This window comes from Nyctibius grandis, chromosome 3 (genome assembly GCF_013368605.1).
Source record: "Nyctibius grandis isolate bNycGra1 chromosome 3, bNycGra1.pri, whole genome shotgun sequence".
Classification (NCBI taxonomy): Eukaryota; Metazoa; Chordata; class Aves; order Nyctibiiformes; family Nyctibiidae; genus Nyctibius; species Nyctibius grandis.
The window spans coordinates 39,392,715-39,415,423 of NC_090660.1; the positions used below are offsets into that span (position 1 = coordinate 39,392,715).

General features: G+C 40.0%; 1 protein-coding gene across 1 annotated transcript in view; it reads right to left on the minus strand.

Annotated features, from left to right (window-relative positions):
* The window catches only part of TERT (telomerase reverse transcriptase), a 34,268-nt gene extending 13,397 nt beyond the window's left edge, over positions 1 to 20,871 (minus strand). Inside the window, exons 1-8 of the mRNA XM_068396043.1 lie at positions 20,644 to 20,871; positions 17,546 to 19,457; positions 14,674 to 14,869; positions 9,984 to 10,173; positions 6,358 to 6,540; positions 4,860 to 5,021; positions 4,381 to 4,476; positions 2,258 to 2,343 (exon numbers count right to left, since the gene is read on the minus strand). Coding sequence (XP_068252144.1) covers positions 2,258 to 2,343; positions 4,381 to 4,476; positions 4,860 to 5,021; positions 6,358 to 6,540; positions 9,984 to 10,173; positions 14,674 to 14,869; positions 17,546 to 19,457; positions 20,644 to 20,871 — 3,053 coding nt within the window. The remainder of the gene's footprint in view (positions 1 to 2,257; positions 2,344 to 4,380; positions 4,477 to 4,859; positions 5,022 to 6,357; positions 6,541 to 9,983; positions 10,174 to 14,673; positions 14,870 to 17,545; positions 19,458 to 20,643) is intronic.
* Positions 20,872 to 22,709: the final 1,838 nt, after the last annotated feature.

Consider the following 22,709-nt stretch of genomic DNA (forward strand, 5'->3'; position numbering starts at 1 on the left):
AGCTCATACTGTACATGTACATCAGGTATTAAATTCAGGTGGATTTTGAGTTGGAACACTTCCAACTTTTCTCAGAAACAGCAGACATCCACATTAAATTCAAATATAAATATTCATCACTATCAAGTCTTGCTAAGTTTTCTGAAAAAAAGCTCTTTCAGCAGCACAAGTCAGAGTAAAAATTCTAACTATGAAATAATTTAAATCAATAATTTAAATTGAGGTGTTTATTCTTCATTTATACTTGCACAGCATGATCTGGCCAAGGAAAATATTTTCTTGAGTTTTTTTGTTTTGGTTTGGGCTTTTTTTTTTTTTCCACAAATAAATATCACTTTAATTTTAGGGAAATTTCTGATGGCTTAGCCCAATAGAGCATGGGATCTGCTCTATATATCCCAGCTATACTGTAAATCACATTTATTTCCTCATTTAACTGCTCAGGCATGAAGCTATCTTACTTCTAATTAGGAAAAACCACTACATCCTGTGAAATGTTAACCCTTATTATTTATAATTACACTCAGCCTCCCCCATCACCCTTGAAAAGTTCACTGAAGTTGACAGTTGTCATTTTGCAAAAGAGTAAATCTTGATTTGTTTCTCATGGCTTCAAAGCATTCATATAGACATAACCAGGGGGAGGTTCATTAATACTTCCCCTATCTTGTTACTTGTATAAAGCCAGTAAGACCACACATAGTAATAGTAATGTATCACATCTAGATAGGCTACTGAAGACAGACTTCCCCATTACCCCGTGGATTTTTCTATGCTGGCAGCAACTGAATGAGTATACCTCACAAAACCCAACGGAGTTATTTTCACAACACTCCTTTGAAGTAGTGAGATGTTATCTTATAATGTCCATTTTACCATTACCACATGAATGGCTTAGTGAAACTGAAGAGAATGAAATTATGCAACCGGACATCAGAGCCACATACTACGTTCTACCAGTGATCTTACCTATGTTTTGAGTCATCTGCAAATTCTTCTAGCAGTAATTTTACATTTTTCCAGACTTTTGATAAATATATCAAAAGGTATTAAAAGATTACTTCTAGGTCCCCAGCTCAATCATCAGCATTTTTCTGAAAACATCAAGTGAATGTTGACTAACTGCGATGGCGTTTTAAGAACCATCAATTAAACAGTGTATTCATTTACTAAACTTATTTGCAGTTTTGGGGTCTTTTTTGAACAAATGAGAACGAGCTACTTAAAAAGGGCAAATTCATTCCAGGACAAACAGTATTTTTTTCAGCCAAGCTGAATTTTAAAAAGTGTGAAGTTGGCTTTGTCAGGGTGTGCTTCCTTTAAAACCATTAAACTTTTATTAAACATACTGATGTCAGTTAGTCCTTATTAACGGCATGCCACATCAGCATTCTCATGATCCTGTCAAAGGGAGTGTAAGCATCAATGCTAGAAAAACCTATAAAACCTCTTCTATTAGCCTCCTTGAAAGCTTTTCTCCCCCTCTGTCAATTCTGTGAGATTAAGTATTCTAAAATAAAGGTATTTTTTCAAAGGCAAGAAGCTATTCCTTCTAATACACCTCACTCAGAATTTACAAATAAAGATCACATAAGTACTTGCTTTCTAGACATGGTACACACACGTGCCACCTAAAGGCAAAACGTAAATACCAGATCAGCAGTTCCAGCAACACAAGAAGAAATCTGCATTGCTACCCTCTATAACACCTGATTCCTAGTTTTGGAGCTGCCAATAATTTTAATTCTTATTGTTATTGCCTTTTATTTTTATTGCAATTTGCCAAATAGCAAGGCCATGCAGAAAAGGTTTAATTTTGCCCTACAGGGAAATGACTAACAAGGCTTTTGCATAATTGCTTGGATGTTACCTTGCTTTTGTTCATCACTATGGATTCCAACATTTAAAAGTTTTTTCTTTTCTAAAGCTTTTTGTTTCTAAAACATTTTTCTTTTGAACTACATTTGCAGTTTTAAATGTAGGTTACATATTTTAGAATAATGCATTCTGTGTATAGTTAACATCATCCCGGTGGGAAAGGGAAATTTTATTCAAATACAAATTTGATTCCAAACTCTTCATGTGTTTATGGAGCTTAAACTGATAAACAGATTTCAAATTAACATGAAATAAAAATTTTTAAAAGACAGCTATCAAAAATCCCCTGAGCAAATTAGAAGTATTGTGCTTAACAGAAAAAAACAACCAACCAAAAAAACAAACACACTATACAAAGGAAAACTAACTTCTTTTTTACCTGCTCCCAATCTCCAGGATGTTGTTATGTATCATTTGAAGAAAAAAAGTAAACAGGCTGGAACTTGTCTCATTAAAAGTTAAACTCTAGAAATGGGACAAAACAAAACAAGATTTGTACTTTAGAAATGTACTGAAACTAAAAATATAGTATAAACTTACAAGATACATGGAAACCTTTACGAAAAGTTAGACTGTAGTAGTTCAAATCCCTAAGGTAAGAAAACCACCTAACACACAGATCTGAATATACTCACTAAAAAGTTGCCGAAATCCAACAAGTGAATGCTGCAGTTCTTTGCTTGTTTTGCTTTAGGAGAAAATCAGTTTTGATTGGTGTTACATGGGGAAATAGTCAAATGTAACATCTAAAACCACTTTTTAAGTGCTGGTACATTATATTGGATTATTACAATATAAGAGACCTCACTCTTTTGGCCACCTTCTATCCTGCAGGACAATTTCTGTAACAGTCATGGTCTTTACAATTCCCCAAGTGTAGATACACTCATTTGCCAGTTCTGCTGCAAAAACCATTCCTTGCCACGTATTACCAACGATTCCAAGTGTGACTGTCCACCCAACATTTATGAAGCTTTTTTTGTTAAAAATTGTGCAATAAAAATTTAGAGAAGTTTAAATCCCTTTAACAACGACTTCATGAGAAATAAAGCAAAACTGCTTCCTACTTGCATGGATTAGACATCAGACAAATGCACCCAGCTTTTGATAGAGCCATGTAAGATCACGGTTATTTGTACTGAAAAGCTAACATGACGCACCTATGGTACAGACACCCCAGCTGACATGATACTTTTTTCAGAATACTTTTTTTTTTTTTTTAAAGTGATGACACACACAGAGATTGTTTTGAAATGCAAAATATTTTGAAATAGAATGCTGCTATTCATAAAATCTAGCATAGTTACCTAAACCAGATGTCCACTGGAAAAAAAGAACAAAACAAAACCTACAAACACATCATCATCACAAATCCAGCTAGTTTTCATTTTCATCTACGTACTCATCAGGCTCTCTGCACTTTGTAGGATCCTGGAATTGTGCACCACCCACACTGTACGTTCTACTGCTATGTCCATAGATACACAAGATCATTTAACCTGTATGTTAGAAGCATAAATTACCCTATGTAAAAATGTTCCACTGGCAAGTTTAGAAAAAAAAATTTAAAGAGAAAGTAACCTGTGAGAAAATACCTGTCTGGTCATCTGATGCTAAGGAATCTTGTGGGGTGTTATCATGGAACACCATGATGCCACACAATAAAACGTACTAAGAAAGTGATCGAGCATACCATCTACTTCTATGCCTTTCTCTGTCATGCTCCTTACACAGAAAGAAGTCTTGAGAACAAACATTTGGAATTAGCACAGTTCTCAGCAGCACAAGAATTAAAACCAGAGAAGGATGCTTGCTTATTGTAAGAAAGCATCAGTTGGAGCAAATATAAAATACATATAATTTGTAACCACACTTTTATTCACTGAAAGTGAGAAATCTGTTTAAACAAAAAATACAAGAGGTGGTCTTGTTTTGTGCTGCATTTTAACTCTTTTAAAGAAGAGTTCATTCTTACCAACCTTGGCAGGTAATCATTAAAATAAGCTTTTTTTTAAGTCACTTTTCTATTCCGTGCGGTTTGCTATTCAAGACGCCACATCTATTTCCTTAGCTACTTAGCTTAGAATACATTTTGCTCATTCTTACTTCTGTACGTTTTGGAGATAGCAAGTATTGAAGCCCTTCTATACTAGATTAGATTGTTAATTTCTCACTTGAGAACTGTTGCAACAAAGAATGGAATTAGGAAAGGAAAAAGAAAACATTGGTTAAAATTAAAGTTTGAGACAACAATGAGAAAATCTGGGAAAAGTCTAGAAGGACATTTTGTCAGATTTCTTGCCTGGTACACTCCTTCCACTGAACACTGAGAGCCTGTTATACACATCAAAGAAGGGATGACAAATAACTTTTCTACAGAAGGTGCTGGGTAACTAGAAGAGAGGTGGTGTCACCACTAATATGTACATTCAATTAAAAATCTCAGTCTTCCTTCTTCTGTAGCTTTCTTTTTCAGTTGAAAAGAAGCCTCCCAATATTTACCTGTTCAACTACTATCGCATTTTGCAATGAGGCATTCTCCTGAAGCTGGGACACAAACTGCTTCATGTCTGGCATAAAATCCTTGAAAGTAGAAACCTGTATATTGAGTGTAAAGAAATAAATGACCAAAGCAATAGAAAATTCAGTACCAGACTCCTTTATTCAGTGAAGGTCAAAGGGCCAGCCTTATTGCATTATTTTAGTCCAACAATTCTGCTACTGTTAAAACGAAATATCTCCCTCACATATCTCCACAACACAACACTTCCACAACACATTTATCTTTACTCTTAGTAATGCTGAGTAAAGAGTAAAAAGAAGCTTTGCTACCTTTGGAAAATATCCAACACTATTTAAAAAAAAGGGCTTATGAAGTAATTGCCTAATTCAAAGTGTGACTAAAAAAAGCTAAAACCAAAAATATTCCTTGGACCAAAATACGTCTACAGCAGCAAACAGAAGAAATCAGCAAGTCATACATGTCTCCTGTAGAACCTCCTGGCTTTTCCACTTGTGGTAATCATAATCACAGCGTAGCGCCGTATGCAGTAGACAGTTCTTTTCTCAGGGTTTAAGATCCGTGAAACCACTTCCACAAGTTTATTGTGAGGAATGGTATCATAAGCCCTGGACACATCAGCCTGAAATAGAAGAAATATCTTCCATTATGTATTCATCAGTATCACTGTAAACACTGTAAAAAAGTATTGATGAATATGATATGAATATCAATGAATATGAATATTAAATATGAAAAAGTATTGTTGTACTAAGTAAACAAGGCTGAAGGATAAATCACATGAGTGAAATTACTACATCAGTCAGTCCAAATTCGTGACAGAACAAAAACACATTGCTTATCTGCAAAAACATTCCCAACTCATCAGTGAGTTTCCCCTTACAAGGGATAACCAAACCATGAGTTTTAGCAGAATTCTTGTTATTAACAGAAGAAGATTCCATATGCAGCCTTAAATCTAACATTGAACCGTCAATCATTTAACTAAAATTTATTGCTGATATTTTTATATGTTTAAATATTTTAAGAAACCTTCTTCCGTATGATCACAGAGGTGGTATCTTAGGCTTTTGGAAAGCTGCAAACCCAGAAGTTTTTACCCTTCCTAAACCTCATATTGCAATTTTAACTCTGCTTTTACTTGTCATAGTCAAAATACAAGACCTAAAGAAGAAACAATCTTAGGAGAACTATGTCAATGACATGATTCTTTGGCTTGAAAGAAAACAAGACAATCACTGGAAGTAATTTCAGGACAGGATGACAACTACCATATGAGAGCACAGGAAAGGAGCCCCACTATAATATATATAAAACTGTGTAATTTATATACTTCTGTATAAATCATCCCAATTAAAAGCTATGAATTGAGCTCAAACACAAAAGGTTGACTGCTAGACATAACTGAAAAACAAAAGTGTTAAGAAGAAACTCCTTCAAATATTGGGATATGACAAGCACTCATTTTTTTCAAGTAGAAGAAACTTTTTGAAGAGACACTAGAGTTCAAGAGTTCACTGTCAACAGAAATCAATGATAGCGAGATAGAAGAGACCTATTTTTAAAAAGATGCTGAATTTATCCAAAAGCACATAACAAGTTTTTCCTCTTTTTCCTTTGGGAAGATGGCCCTAAAAGCTTATCTGAGTTTATATTTTTGTCCAATTTTAATATAACCAAGTAAATGTAGCTGCAAAAATCCAGAGCTGCTACATAACAGAAAAATGTACAGAAAAATATCTAGAGTAAAGGAAGTGCTACTGCAGGGACGCCACCCTTCAAAAAAGCAATCAAACTCCCACCCCCAAAAAACCAAACAGAGTCTGTGTTAGGTATGCACAAAAGTTTATTTTGAAAAAGAAATAATTACATGCTCAGATCACAGCTATTACAGCTATAAAAGTATCTGCACAAGCTGACTTTGAAAAGCTAGTTTGATTATGTAATTAAAAACATACCTTTACATAGTAGAAATGAGGAATTTCACCATCTGATTCAAGAACCTTTGTAACAAACTTCTTCCATGTCTTGTAGATATCATCTTTCCCAAACACCGAAGACCCAATAAAACTGGTGTTTATAGTCCGTTCATAATTTAACACACTAAATAGATTTTTCAGTCGAGTGTTGTAGTGATGCATCTAAAAAGAGACCAAAGAGAATCACCTTAAAGTATGATGAAAGGGATTAAATTCTGTGCAATACACACACTTCATATTTAGATGAAATATGAGATTAAATTTGTTTATTTACTATATTATTTTGGTCAACTGTGGTTTTCAGAAAGCCTGAATATAGCTGGAGCAACTACCTGTTACTGGTAGTTACTGGATGACAAAATAGCCTCAGAGATCTTTTTTTTTTTGGTACATTTAAATCCTATGGAAAATGTTTCTTTCTGTACTTGACTCTTAGAAATCAAAGTGTAATAGTTAAAGAGATAAATAGATGGACTCCAGCAAATAAAACCGCCACCAATTAGAAGGTAACTTCTTCAATATCATTCAGTCTCTGCTGGAGATTATCGCCGCAACAAGAACGGCAAAATGAACATGTTCCCCGAGACTTTAGGCTAACTCCAGCTGCACCACCGGTCCAGCCTCTGGAGGTACGCTATGCAAGTATGTTAGCAAAGATTTAATTCTCAGCTATGGGAACAGTAAAATAAACGAGAGTGGCAGTGCAGTCGTGCAGGTTGATTAGCTCTGTAAACACCTTAAGGAAAAAAAATATTGACAGACCTGGCAACAAAATAATGTTGAAAGGGCGAGCCATACTACTTAAGAAAATAAACAAACTGCACATGTAGCATAGTTACAATCAGTTTAGAACTTCAGAGAAATCCTCCAAAATGTACACATAGAACATAAAAGGTTTCTTACTCTCAATGGTAGTATTGTGATCATGATACAGACACACAGAAACTACTTATGGAAGTATTCCAATTCATCTGAAAACATTTATTTTTGCACTGAAAAAAATCAATTACAGGTTTCAGTGAAAAGCTGGCAAAACTAAAGCACACCAAAAATGTTAAGTGTACCACTGCCACTGCCTCCAAAACAACTTGATCCAACTTCACTGTTTTACACAAGGTAAGTAATTATGTTCATTCATTGGCTGATCTTGCAAAAAGTTTTTGACCAGTTTATAAAATAAAGATTTCTGAAAATTAAGATGCTTTCCTGAATTACTGCAGTGCTATATTTTCTGTTACAGGCCAAGTTCCTAAGAAAAACAGTCAAAAGGGTAGAGATGTAGCTCAAGCTAAATAGAATCAGCAAGATCAAAGTAACCAGCAGTAGTAAAGTTCCTCCTTTCCTTCTCGATAAGCCTATCCCAGGATGGTTGCTTTTTCACAAAAAGCACACCTTCACCTTTTCACAAAGCTGATGGCCATATGGGTGTTAGCAAGTGAGTTAATAAAAGAAAATTGAGACTGGTTTCAAACCCAGTTTGAACTAGACCTGAGAGACCTGGAGTTGCAGTATTCACAGTAGCTCCTCACTTTCATGTTAGAAGGAATTCCCTCCAGCCTCTTAATTCCCCAGAACAGGTCTAATCCACAGAGTTGTTAACATTTTTGCAAAACCTAAAGATCTGCCGGAATCTCTGCAGAATGCAGTAAAAGACTATAAACTCTCAGACAAATCAGATTTTGTAGAGCCCGGCTGCCTCCCAGGACTTTGAGATGCCCATTAAAAACAAAAAATGAAAAAAAAGTATTGGTTCAAACGGAAAAGGAAGAAGGATGTAAAGCAAAGACGTAAAACCTTTGAAACTAAACAAAATCTACAGTGATTTAAAGATCAATTCACGGAACTGGACTCATTCCATCATTTTTCAGCAAAATTTGAGAGTTGCCCAAGAATCAGAAGTTGGTTTGCTAGATATTTGGGAGATTATATCTGGCAATTCATGTGGATATATTCCAGTGTTGAGCTACAGGAGCTGGCCAAGACTACCCCTACAATTCCAAACTGGCTTCCAAATTCCAAAACCTGGAATATTGTCAGACAGAAAGAACTAGAAGACTGTCTTCCTTCTACAATTTAAATGGTAGGAGGAAGGTGGAAGAGAGCAGAGACAAGCTGGACATGGTACAGGATGGAAAACTGGAACAGAGTGCAGGATAAAATGCCATGACCAAAACAATCTGAGTAGCCATGCAAGTTTTGGGAAAAAAAGGAAAAAAAGACTACGTGACTTCTGTTAGGTTGGAAGCCCTGCATTCATGAATGAGATGATCGTTTTGCACTAGACACTTCTGTCTCAGCTTACTATCTGAGAAGAGAGGTAACACTACCACCACCTTCTCTTTCATGGATTTATGAAAATCATTAGCTATGCTTTGTGATTAGTTTAGACAGATGAGGTTTGTCTAACAGGTGAAGACCTTAGTGTCCTCAGTTGTTTGTCAGCACTCTCCAACAGGAGTCCATTGCTTGCACTTTTCAGCAAATACAGATATGTCCTCTCAGCTCCAAGGCAGCCAGGTTAGCTCAAACCACTCGACCAGCTTCCATGGTTGACTTTGAACCTTCATGTTCTTCAGTATATTCATGTCATCCTTTATGCCAGATCTGTTCCAGCAGCAATAGCACCTTTAAAGCACTACAGCTATTTCCAAATTAACTGTGTGCATGCTTTCAAATCTGACAGTTTGATTGTCACAGAAAGACTATGAAGAAATAATACTTCAGAACAGCTTTTAGCTGATGCCCTGCAAATTAGGTCTGGGATCACATACTGAACAGTAAGTACTAAGAAGCCATTGACCTCTCACCCATTTGTGGAACATTTACTCTTGTGCACTAAATGGGACTCAGCCTTAAGGAAAAACAATTCATGCAGTCATGCAAGATAGTGAAACTATCCCACTATGTCTTGTGGTTAACTGGCCTGTTAAATAGATTATTCTGTGCGCTGCGTGTTCTGTCTCTGTTCCCATGCTGCAGTAATTCCCGGCTTCTTTCCTATCTCCCTACTATGCTTGATTCAGCTTCCTCACCCTTCTTAGACCTTCTTCTGTAACACACCCAATTCACCACCGTTCAGCCCCCTGGGTTGACCTGGCATCACAGCCAACTAGCCGATCAACGTGCACAATCAGTATTCAGGTAAATCGCAAGAGGCCAGACTCATCCATCCCTCAGCCTCTGGTGTGCCAAACAAATACGACATGTTAGTTCAGAACACTGAATATCTTTGAGATTTCCATCCTTCTGCTCCCATAGATGGCCAATGCCTACCACAACCAGACACAGTTAGCAAGTCTGAGGGGAAGGGATGGAAAGAGAAAAGAAAGAAAACATGATTACCTGACAGGCCATGCCATTCTGTTAGAATCATTTCCTTAAGACTGGCTTGCATACAGAAGTACGTGGTTCTGGAATTGGCGGCTAATGGTAATTAAGCACTGGGAAGGGAGAAGCTAAGTTGCAACAGGCAGACCCATTCAGTCATTCTGATTTGAATGTTCCAGTTCACCACGTTAAAAACAGTTTTATATAACACTAAAATCCTCATCATTTTATTAGCTGCCTACATCAAACCCACATAAAACAATAAAGAAATTAAAAACCTTCTTTTCTCTGTGTTCTCTGCTGAATGCTCGTGCTTCAACAACACTGCTCACTTTTACTATGGGTCTTAACCCATTTGCTTTGGGAATGAACCGGAGCTTTGATGCCATAGGAACGTATTTTTTTTGATGGACAGCTTCAATCTCCTCTGAAGATAAAGCACGTAGATGTACTTTGGCAAAATGGTTTCTAAAATACAAATACATATTTAGTGTAAGCAGTAGGAAAGGCAGTAAGTTAAAACATTTAATCTCTTTATGATAACTGAAGCCAAATATTTTACTAAGAAGATAATTACAAATACTAACATCTGCAGAAAGTAACATGGAAATCTGAATTTCAGAACAATTTCATGGTGTCTTAATGACAATGTAACACAATAATAAGAGAGTACACGTTTCTGCTTGATGCAAATTAAGACAATAAAAAAAATCTTAATTAACACAAATGAAAATTTAAGCATAGATGAGCCGAGTACATTTGACATTACGAAATATTTTTTATGCCAGACAACAGGAAGTTGGATATTTCTCATGGTTTTAGAAGCTTGAAAGACATTAACAAAGTTGAATAGAACCTTCTGAAAACTATGTTAAAAAAGATCTAGGGAAGGACTTACACACTGTAATGGGCTGTTCTACTCTCAACATTTAGGGGACCTACTACTCATTAAAAGTTATAGTGAACTGAGATACTAGGATACATATGCAACATAAGGGCATTTAGGTATCCAGTAACATGGCTCAGAAGAACCTATCTGCTGAGCAGGTGTCAGCTAAAGCGAACAGCAGAGAATAAAGAAGAACAGCAGGCTCCCAAGTCACAGATTCTGAGCTCCTTAAGTCCATCTTACTGGGAAGAGTGTTTTCGCCTCAGACAGCCCCCTCAGGAATTACAGTTCAGTATAGCTTAGTCCAAATCAATGCTCTCCCATGCAATGAAGGAGGAAAAGGAGGTGGTGCAAAAGCCCTTGCTTTTACCTAAGATTGTATTGTTCAAGTGGGCTACTTGCAATGTGAAAGACCTGGATCAATCTCCTGCACTGCTTCAGAAGGACAAAATGTGCCATTCTAAAAATTCCTACAGTCTAATGGTTCGGACACTCCCCCGGGAAGTGAAGGGAGATAATTCAAATCCCTTTAGAAGGGGGGATGCAAATCTAAATTTGCATGCAGATTTTTCTCATCCCACACCAACCAACAGGCTGGTTTAGCAAAAGGAGGCCACACTATCACAAAAAGCAGTGGATGGTTGGCGGAAATCTGGTAAGCACGCTCTAGGAGACACCTGAGAAGCCAAGCATGCAGGTCAGAGAGGCACACAAATGCTTCTCTTCTATATGACAACACAACTCCCATACAAGATAATGATCCAGCTGCTGGGACTGTCGGCGTCCGAGTGATACAGTGCATGACTCCTAGAAGGCACACGGGCATCCAGGGCCGGCAAGCTGAGCTACTACTGAGCAAGTGTTTTGAGGATTTATATTCAAACTTCGGAATTAAATTTCTAGTACAGATGTAGCCTAAAGTAAAGCAGAATGGACAGGAGATCACTTTTCCACAGCTAGAGATCACTATTTTTTATTATGACTTAAATTCTTTCCTGAACCCACAAAACTTCATCATGTGCCACAGTATTAGCTAGATTGCTAACATAAAACAAAGAACTCCAGTTCAACAGAAACAACCGAATGATCAAATCTCTATCAAATGCTTTGCAGTTCACATTTAAGACTGAGGGGGGGGCGGGGGGAAATATCAAAAAAACACAAAAACAACCACTGTATAAAAAATATATTACTTCTTTTGAAGACAAAGGCCAATTATTGGCAGATCTTCATCATTACTACCTCTGGCCAGCTGTAGAATTGGATGATATTTTGCCTGCAGCAATTTCATGGCATTTATAGCAGCACTAATGATTTTGAACATGCACTGATCTAGAGGCCACTGAACCACCCTCCTCTCATTTGTACGCTCACGGCGCTGTTACGCACTGGAACTTGGAGGAAGCTGAGCGGATGGTCCTGCTGATTTTGATATCCCGCCACAACCCGATGGGGGAAGATTCAGAATTTCTGTAGCATTTTCAATCCTCAGAGGCTACTGTGTGTGGCAAGGACAGGGAGGGTGTGATCCTTAAAAAAACAAGTGCTGTCACCAAGACACTGGGTACATTAATTTTAAAACATAAACTTTGTATTCTGTGGTCCACGTAACTGGAACCAACTGTATCATCAAATACTGATTTTTTTCTGCATAAATAATAAGTACTGGTTTTAATTTGGGGTATGAAGTTTGGCATAGCCTCAAAAATGAATAAAAAGTTGTCCGTGTGCAAAAAGTCCGGCACACTCTAACCTCCACCCATACAGCAAGACAAACACACAGATTCAAGTCCTCTCCTAGAACTGTACCCTTGAGTGGGATTCTGCACAGGAAGGTCTACAGACAGCCCTTCAGGATGGGGGTTTACTCCCTAACAGCAATGCAGTGCAAAGGCAAGCTCATGAGTAAAGCCCAGGTCCATTCAGTCCAGCCTGTTTCATCCATCCTCTTCCTCCCAAAGGAGAATGCAAAAGAACTGGAAAGGCATCAGTGGCTACGCTTGTCTGTGAGCACCTTCCTGCAAGCCACAAGCAGCTCCAGCTGAAGAGGAGGAAGAACCAGGACAGTCTAAGAAAAGCCATTAGGGCAACAACTGGGGCCACCGGATACTCTTCCTCCAGGGAAGATGGAAGCAACTCAAAAGCCTTTGGCTCCTATTCACCAACAGTGACTGAAAACACTGCCTGGGTAAGAGGGGATGGTGCCTGGAGAGTCCTGAAATGGCCAAGTAAGCACAGGAAGCCCTAAACAGCTGTTTCACAATATCTCCAAACTCCAGTTTTTCTCCTCCCATGTGAAGTGGGCAGCTTGCCACCTGTATGAACGAAGTGAGCTGGATTAATAGGAGACCTCACATTGCACAGCACACTCAAAAAAGCAGAGTGCTGAAAGCCCTAGACTTGTGAGTGAAGCTGAAGAGCAGCTGCTGGGGTCAGACTAAAAGTCCATATAGCTACATTATCCTGTAGCCAAGAGCAAACACCCTGTCCTTAGAGCATGCCCTTGACAAGAACGCACCAGTACTTCCTTGGGGTGCAGCTTCCAGTAATCTGCAGTTCAGGGACTTCCCAAGCCAAAGGTGGGTTTTTCTGGGAAACTGGGAATAGGGACAAAAGTGCTAAAACCAAAAATATTTGTTTTCATTTAATCACATAGCATCACAGAATGGTTTGGGTTGGAAGAGACCTTAAAGATCATCTAATTCCAACCTCCTTTCCATGGGCAGAGACACCTTTCCACTAGACCAGGTTGCTTAAAGCCTGTTCCAGCCTGACCTTAAACACTGCCAGGGAGGGGGCATCCACAACTTCTCTGAGCAACCTGTGCCAGTGTCTCACCATCCTCACAGGAAAGAATTTCTTTCTAAGATGTAATCTAAATCTACCCTCTACATACCCCACTAAAACCAGCATTATATCTAATATGCAGAAGGTAGTACTTCACGATACTTCATGCCAAAAAGTAGCCTTTGAAGTACATTAAAACTACATAAAACACTAATTGCAACACTAAGGCTGTTAGTTTGAAGACAAGACAAGCAGAATACGTGGGACTGAAAATTATATTCTCCTGCTACTATTTAAATTGCATATTCTGTGCTACAACTGCAAACAAGATCGAGGCCCCATTAAGTGCAAACACATATGCAGAAGAGCTGCACTGGAGATACCAACGCTGACATCAGGAAGCAGCAGGGCAGGAGGAGAAAAATGACACATATGACATCATCGACCAACAGACCACTGTGAAAGCAAAAGGGTCACCATATAAAATGGTCATTAAAACACAAGACAAAGTATGGTCATTTTGCACAGTTCCAAAGCTCTCTCAGACACCAACAATTTATAATGAAAACCTAAAAGATGTGAACTATAGAGATGTGTGCACAATACTGGTCATTAAAATTGGCTTCAGATTTTTCCTATTTCTGCACTTAATTGCTTAAAATTTAATCTTAAATAATGCCCTAACTTAAATACATGCATGCATTTTTGAGACCAAAAAAGCAGTATGGAATTCCACAGCCACAGTAAAAAAGAAGCAACAGCTTTTAAGTCCCTTAACCTTCAAAAAAAAAAAAAAAAGAAACCACAAGGCTACTGTCTGAATTTACAAATAGAGTATTACAAACTGAGGTTTGGTGGGTTTTTTGTGGTTTTTTTGGGTTTTTTTTGTTTTGTTTTTTTTTTAATTAAAGTAGTTGAAGCAACTTGAGTACTTTTAAAATTAACTTTCCCAAGGTTACTTCGGGATTCTGTCACTATGGTTTACTCATTGTTAAAAGGTGTAAAAAATTAACTTGTCAAAACAAAATCCTCTTCATAATGGATTTTATTATTGCAAAGGTTTCTCTTCTCCTACCAAAGAATTCTAAATTTGAATCAGTTTTCTCACACAAAATATTTCTGAATTTACTATCTGTGCATACTACAATCACAGGTTGAATTCTCTTTTGGGAAATTAAGCAAATAAAAGGAGGATAAATGGGCAACAAATGAAAGCAGAATCACAACTTTACACTATAAAACATGAGATTTTCACATATACCATTAAAGTTTGATTAGTTTTCTAATGTTACCTAATTCCAATGTTCTGTAACTTGCCCCAAATAAACTTTCGGTAGTAGAAAAGCATGTTTTTCTGGAACATGGTCTCGGTGATATAGAAAAATGATCTGAGCAACTCAACAACATAGGTATCCATCAGCCAGTATAGGAACTTAGCCAAAAGTTCTTCACGGAAACAATGTTCATAGGCAGGAACAAAGTGATCACCTTCAATAAACAATTCAAAGGTAGTTATAGTAAATATGAACTATTTGTATTAGTAAAGAAACAGAACAAACAAACAAAAAAACCACACATAACACTCTCTTCTTAGCTTGAGGTTAATGGAAAGAAAAAAAGCAAACACAAACAATTGCACAGATGCCGCTCCAAATTTTCACTGGCGTTAGATAATGTGACCAACCCAAGCTTGAAGTACAAACATAGAAGCTAATTAGCAGTGACAAATTGACATACAGGATATGAATACATGCCATTAGTAGCCCAAAGGCTTACTTGCTTCCCCCAGCATTGATTTGCAAGATCTTTAATGCACAATGGCCAAATTACTGTGAAGGAAAAGGTAAAATGGAAATAAGTCTACTACGATAGAAGACTTTAAAAAAAATAAGCAAAAGAATGAAAATACTTAGGTACACTGTAAAAATAACAGAATTAAACTGGGCCAACTTGGGGACGAGAATGATATTCAGATTTCCCAATTACATGAAAATTAATTTCAGGGTTAGGTTTTATTTCAGACATCCTATACAAAACTTATTGCTGCAGTCAAAAAAAAAAGAAAAAAACAAATCAGCCAAACTCCATCAGCACTTATAATATTTATATAGCACAAAAATTATGAACCCAGAAATTGCTAGCTACTGTCAAATTTAAGGCCACACAGATTCGTAGTGATGTCTAAATACGGGTGAGTAGGGAACAAAACCCTGTGCTGCAATACTGAATTTTTGCCAACTTCCAATAATACTTTTTCTAATTAAATTTAAGAGTAGAATTGAGCAAAATGCAACAGGATAATTTAAAGAAATTATACAGAAATATTAGTTTAGCTGCATAGCACAAATCATGAGTATGGCACAAATGTGTTAAAAACAGCTTAATTTTGACACAACAGAGCCGAGGCTTAAAACTGAAACTTATACAATGGAAATAAGTTTCCAGTTCTCTACCCTGTTTGGTTTTTGTGCACTTCAGGGCGGAGACATTTTCATGCACTTACAGAACCTAAGAAAAGACTAGCATAAAAAGATAAAACAGTGTTCACTTCAACAGAAGCCAGGTAACATCAATCAAAAAGTCCAGATTGTTAGAAAATTCTCTAACTGAAGAGTTGCAACACACAGTTGTAATACACAAATTAAATCAGGATGTTGTTAAGTAGCTGTCCTGGAACTAAATCAATGTTTTCTAAGTTCTTGACAACAGATGTAAATGATGACTACAATTCAGGGAACTGACAAGAAACCACTACTACTACTAAAGGAAAAAAAAAAATCCCACCTACAGCGTAGCAAAGCAATTAAATGTATGTTTAAACTTCAAGCACAAGGGAGTAGTTTCATGAAAATTAAAATCAAGCCTATGTGTTGCTTTTCCTAGAATAAGGCCAGAGAATAAGAGGGCATTACATTTTTTAAGACATTCCAAATGACTACAAACCAAACATGTATTTTAAATAAAACTTTTTAAAAATATTTAACTCCTCAGCATTTTGAAAACCATGTTTTTGATCCATAGTTTCTGAATAAAGAATCAATATATTTGCCAGAATTAACAGTTCCTTATGGAAGTGTAACCTCCCCTATTTCTGACATCAGTTCTCAAACATCAGACTTTTTATTTTCCTCCTACATTACAAAGAACCTGTGGTAATTTCACAACCTTACCACACCTTTTAAAGAGGAATACCATTTTCAGCTCACATTACTGTAGGATCCAAGTACATCACCAGCTAAGAATAAACACTGCAAACATACCAGTTAATGACGTGCAATCCACATTGTATAGACGGAGAATGGAAGCACAGAAAAATGACAACATGCATTAGATCCTACAGCAATCAACCAAAGAACCACAGCTTCAGCCTAGATTTAAGTCCTAGGATAATGTCTGAAGAAAGACTTCTTCAAGGAAGCAACATTTACCTGTCATCATCTGAAAAGAGGACTAAACAGAAGGGATTCGTATAGAATTTGGAGCAATCACCTGATGCCCTCACATCTTTCAGCCAGGGACCACTTGGTCTGGTGACCTCTGCACCACCAACTACCCAGCCTGAAGCCGTGCTCAGGAAGGGTCTCTTGTTCCTAGAGAAGGGCTCAAGAAAGGTGACAGATGGTGGGCAACCCCTGTATTGCATGGGTCCCATACTCATGTCTTTCTCACAGGGTTGATGTGAGGCGGGGGGGTGGGAACCATGCTGTGGGATGAAGATTCACTCCAACAGCAGAGGAACACATGCCACAAGTGTTTTGATTTGCCTTTGGTTCTTTCTGAAGGCTTATGGTAACCAACAGGCAGACTGCATTTGTTTCTTACGTGCTTAGGTCATAATTTTCAATTAATTTTCAGAGTTACTGCAATTCGGAGGGTAGAGGTGGGAGTTTTGTTGAAAGGCCCAGGTTCTGAATTCATGTTTATCAAAATGTCATCCTATTAAACACAAAACACATGAATGAAAACAATGAAAACTTAAGTTACATTAGTAAGACAGGCTTAAGTGTTCTTCATTTACAAACACCGCTAGGTTCCCTCTCTCAGCTATGGTTATTACTGAGGTACCCAACAACTCCGAACCCAGAGGAAACACCCTCCCCACCTTAAATGTGAACATCAGTTATCTGACACCCCCACCACTTAGTCCTTTAATACAAGAAGTACCTTTGACTAGACGAAGCCACATGCAGTCATTCACTCTCATCTTCCACATCAATTCCTGCAATGAAAGCTTAGCAAACTTCCCCATGGAAATGAACGCTTTCACATTTTTTAAGAACCGGCACTTGTTATGGTTTGAACCCCAAAGCTCAGTGGGGATGACCCGCTCCAGGCACTCCCTCACAAAGATGTACACCTGCCAGTGGCTGCTGTGCTGCTTGAGGAGCTCCCTGAGGGCTGAATCACACACCTCTCCTGAGTTTTGCTCCTCACTCTGCGACTCCCCATGCAGAGATTTTGCAAGAGAAGCACCTAAGTTATCTGGCACATCAGTGTGACCAGATTCACATCTGCTGCTTGTCACACACTTAGTAGGCTCTTTCCCAAACTGTTCTGCTTGCTTGTGAACCTCTGATTCCCCAGGCAAGGCTGCCTGACAAGGCAGCTCAGTTTTTCTCACACTGGTTTCAGATATCCAGACAGGGCAACTTTTTCTCAAGAGACCTAAATAAGGGCACTTTCCATGGTTCTTTAACAGTTTCTGAAATGTATGTCTCATTTGCCAGTAGCGTTTGGGCAACCTCTTCTTTTTCCAGTTGTGATGTGGCAGACTTTGGTTGTGCTTTTGCTCCAACAGATTTTGGCTTAAGAATATAGTTTCTATAAGCCGTCTTCCACCTGCCTGACAGCCCTGCAACCGATTCAATAAAAATGATTTAGGAAAACATTCTCGGAAACTCCTGCGAGAATACAGAAGAAACTTCCTGTCAATGTATACTGCAGAACGCAAGAGCGTATTTGGTAACTTCTTTGCCAAACGAGCTAGGGGACTTTCCCGCCTTCTGCATTTTGAAGAAATACCCTCCGTGGGTTTGATTTGTACAGAATCCAACTGAGATTTATACATATGCATCTCTACTCCTTTCCTACGGGATTCTGCTTGCATTTCAACGCTGGACTTCAAAGGTTTGTTACTCTGAACTCCTCGCAGAAAAGAGCTTTCACCTGCCACAAACTTCTTCCCGTCACGAGATGTGTGAACTAAAGAAGGACCAGACACATCACCGTTACTTCTTTGAGAAATGTGCTTTTTTTTAATGAGACTTACAGAATGTGATGCTACATACCCAGTTCCGTATCTCTTGGAACTACTTTGGTTTACATCAGGAGTGATATTACAAGCCTTTTCCTCTCTCACTTTCTCCTCTACTTTTGCTCTCTTAGCTGGAATTTCAAGTTGTTGAAATTCCCCATCAAGCTTCCTTTTTAAAGATGGTGCCGTAGCTGACAAATACAAACTGGAGCTACTCTGTTTTTCCAGATGTTCAGTAACCATTCTGATCTGTTTGCTTGCTTTAGAAACTGCTTTTCCAGAATATTGGAAAGTGGACACTGAGCTTTGTATCTTGTTAATTTTTTTACTTCCCATGCTGGAGACATTAGCTTCAAGTCTATGTCTGCATTTCCACCAACGCGACTTTGAAAGGTACTCTCTATGAAACATAAGCCTTTTTTGCATATAGTCAAGCAAGCTACTACGTTTATGCTTTGAAAACCTTTGTTTAACAAACACTGGGGATGAGTCTACATTATGTGAAATAAGTTCATAAACTGGTTGCCCACAAACTTGGTAACAATTACTAGGGGGAACCAGCATAAAGATTGCACAGTGTTCCAATAAATACATCATCACATCATCCCCTATCCTGCTCAGCAGTGTTTCCCAGAGGCCGCTGATACGAATAGTTTCTGTTACAGTATTGGGTAGGTAGCTGTATATATTTGAAGATGGCATGATTTGGAAATGAGAACTGTTTTCGTCCAGTAACGAGTATCCATATGCAAGGACATTCTTCTTTCTTTTTTCACACAGTCTCTGAACAACTCTTGTGATGACTTCACTTTGACTAGATAACTGAAGAAAGAAAGAAAAAAGAAAATTAGCTTTTATCACCGACTCTTCCATAAACCAGAATATACGCTTCAAATAAACAGACATGCAAGACACACCATCCTAGGTATCAGCTTTAGATCAAACCCTTTCAAAGCAATATTAATGATTCACAAATGCCATACCCCAAAATAAAGATTTTTCAAGTGTACCACAAGAGGTTTAAATGCAGCAACATGGGCCTATGACTTTAAGGAAGTCTTTTTAACGTCTGCCCTTTTGATCCCAGTTTCCATGCCCAGGAAACACCCTACACTTCTGCCCTCGGCTCCCTCAGCAACCCGGACTCCAAGGCCTTCAGGTCACTCTGCCCGTAGATACGTGCTCGTAGATACATGCTCATGCAGGCTCTAACCTCCAGGGAACTAACACTGATTTTCTTGAGGCCTCCATTTCCTTTTACGTAAAGAAAAGTTCAACTAAACGACTCAGTTCACAGTTCTAAAACCCGCTCAACAAGCTTGCAAAGTTTGTTTCCTACCGTAGCAGTTTTGCTCAGGCACACAGCAGCTCCAAGAGAAAAGCAGTCTTTCCTCTCTGAAAAGTTTCTTCTGCTTAAACACCGACCTGCAAGTAGTTTTCCCCTCTCTTCTCTATCCTCCGAGAGCGGGTAAGTGGTTTTTTTTCGTTTCCAGTTGCTCCCCAGCCACACTTCGTGTGTTCACTCCTACCTCCCAGGGCAAGCAGAGAGTCAGGGAGCCCCAGCCACGCCGACCTTTTGTGTGACCTACCACCCACCCGCTGGCTCCAAGAGTTTGCTCGCCCACCCCCTAGAAGACGAGGGGGGCGATGATCCCCCACCGCTCCCCGCCGGCTAGAGCCGACAGCCGCGGAGGCCGGAGGGGGCTCCGAGGCCCGGCGGGGAGGCCCGGCCGGCAGCAGCCACGAGGGGCGAAGGGCCGCCGCCCCCGCGCACGCATGGAGGACAGGAAGCGCCCTGCCACCCAGCCAGCGCGCAGCACGGCGCCGTGTCCGCGGCCCTCACCGCTCCCGCTAGCCACCGCGGAAGCCCCGCGCCGCCAGCCGCGGCCCCGGGGGGCTTCGCCCGGGCCCCCAGCAGGGCTGGCTCCTCGGCGAGGGCTGCGCTGGTCCGGCCGCCCTGGGCCCGATGCAGGTGCGAGCGGGCCATCACTCGCGCCCTGCCTCCTACCTGCTGGAAGGTGAAGGGCCGGGGGATGGCGCGGGCCCCGCGGGGGACGCACACCAGGCACTGCCCCACAAAGGTCCGGTAGCAGGGGGCGTCGTCGCCCCGCAGCACCTCGGCCTCCCCGGCACCGGTCTCCCGCAGCCGCCGGATGAAGGTCTCCAGTGGGGAGGCCTCGGCGTAGCAGCTGCGCAGCGCGGCCAGCACCGCGGCGAAGGGCTCCGCGCCCGCCATGTTGTGGAGAGGGAGCACGCCGGCACCTGGGGCGGCCCCGCGCTCCCCTCCCTCCCGCACCGCACCGCACCGCTACGGCTCAGCCCCGCAGCACCGCCGGGCAACAGGGAGCTGCTGCTTAAAAAACAAAAACAAAAACGTGTTATTAAAAAAAAAAAAAAAAAAGAAAACGCCCTCGCGAAATTGTCCCCCGGCTGCTGTGCCCCGGCGCCGCCGGGCCCCAACGTGGCCGCGGAGGGGCGGTGGCCGAGGTGAGGCGGGGCGGGGCGGGGCGGGGCGGGAGGCCGCTGTCCAGCTCTGGCGCTCCTCGCTCCATCCCTCCTCCGGCTCCGTCGGGTGAGGCAGCGGGGCCAGGCTGGGGCGGGGGGCGGCGGCACGGCTGGGGCGTCCGTGAGGCGGAGAACTAGCGCTGGCTGCTGCACGTGTGGCGCGGCTTCTGACCAGGCATTTAGGCTTTTGTTTTCAGTCAGCTTTGTAGCATCTTTTCGGTGTGTAATTCATGCTGTGTATTTTCAGGATGCTTGGGATGGCGTGAACTACAGTCAAGAAAGGTGCTGAAGAAAGTTTTGAAGGTGTTGAAGAAGTTTTTAAGTGAGTCTTACTGGTTTATTAAGGTAGATTTCCTCTGAAAGAAACCAGGAAGATTCCCTTCCAAGGAATCCCTTGTAGGATCAGCACTCCAGAGAGGATCTGTCTGAAGTAAGAGCAGCTGTAGAAGAGGTTATGGTGGAGATGAACAGAGTAAGCCCTAAAAATAACCATCTGGCTGGTCCTGGGTTTCTCATCAAACTCATGAATGGAGAAGCCAAATCACTTTTGGTAGTGTGTAACCTCCTGCTCAAAACTTTTCTTGATATCTGAAGACTTCATGGTAGCAAACTCGATGCCAGACTGTAAAAGGGATTGCAATGGAGCTCTGGGGAACTGTAGGTCTCTAAGCCTGATATTTATTCCAGGTAAATTAGTAGAAATAACAGAAGATAAGATTAATAGATGCTGGGAGAAATACAAGTTGCTTAGTCAACATTGCTCCTGTAAAAGGGAGTCCTGCCTTAGAAAACTCTTTGATATCTATGAAGGGTTGCGAAGACATGAGAATTATGGTGATCTGGTTGATATATTCTACTTGAATTTCCAAGAACCTTTGCAAGGAAACGTTATCAATAATAAAAGAAAAAAAAACTAAAATGGAAGGTGCTGGTACAGATATATTATTGTTAAAAGATAAGAGATATAGGTAGGGATAAATGGTCAGTTCTTTCAGCTGAGGAAGATCCCCACCAGAGTTCCACATTAGTCTGCACTGTGTAACTTTCACCCAGAAGTACTGTAAATAAGCAGTAAGTGGCAAGATTTGCTGATGGGATTAAGTTATTCAAAGCAGCAAGGACATAAGCAGACTAGAAAATTGCGGAAGAACTTTACAAGACTGAGTGATTGAGCAATTACATGGCAGATGAAATTTAATGCTGATGCTAATCAAGTATGGCATAGAGGTGAAACACATTCCTAGCTTCATATATAACATGCTGGGTTCTGAGCTGATTAGTACCACTCAGGAGTGAGAACCTGAGGTTACATGAAACAAATAGGCATTGTGCTCAGAAGCAGTCAAAAAAGCAAATTGCATGTTAGGGATGACTGGGAAGGAATAAAGAGGACATCATTGTGCCATTGCATAAATTCATGGTTTGCCTACACCTTGAGTGCAGTTCTGGCCTCTGCATTGCAAAAAGGAAGTACTGGAATTAGAAAAGGTTCAGAGTGGGTGATCAAATGTATGGGACAGTCCTGTATGAGCAATGACATGGTAGGCTGGAACTGGAAAAGGGATAACT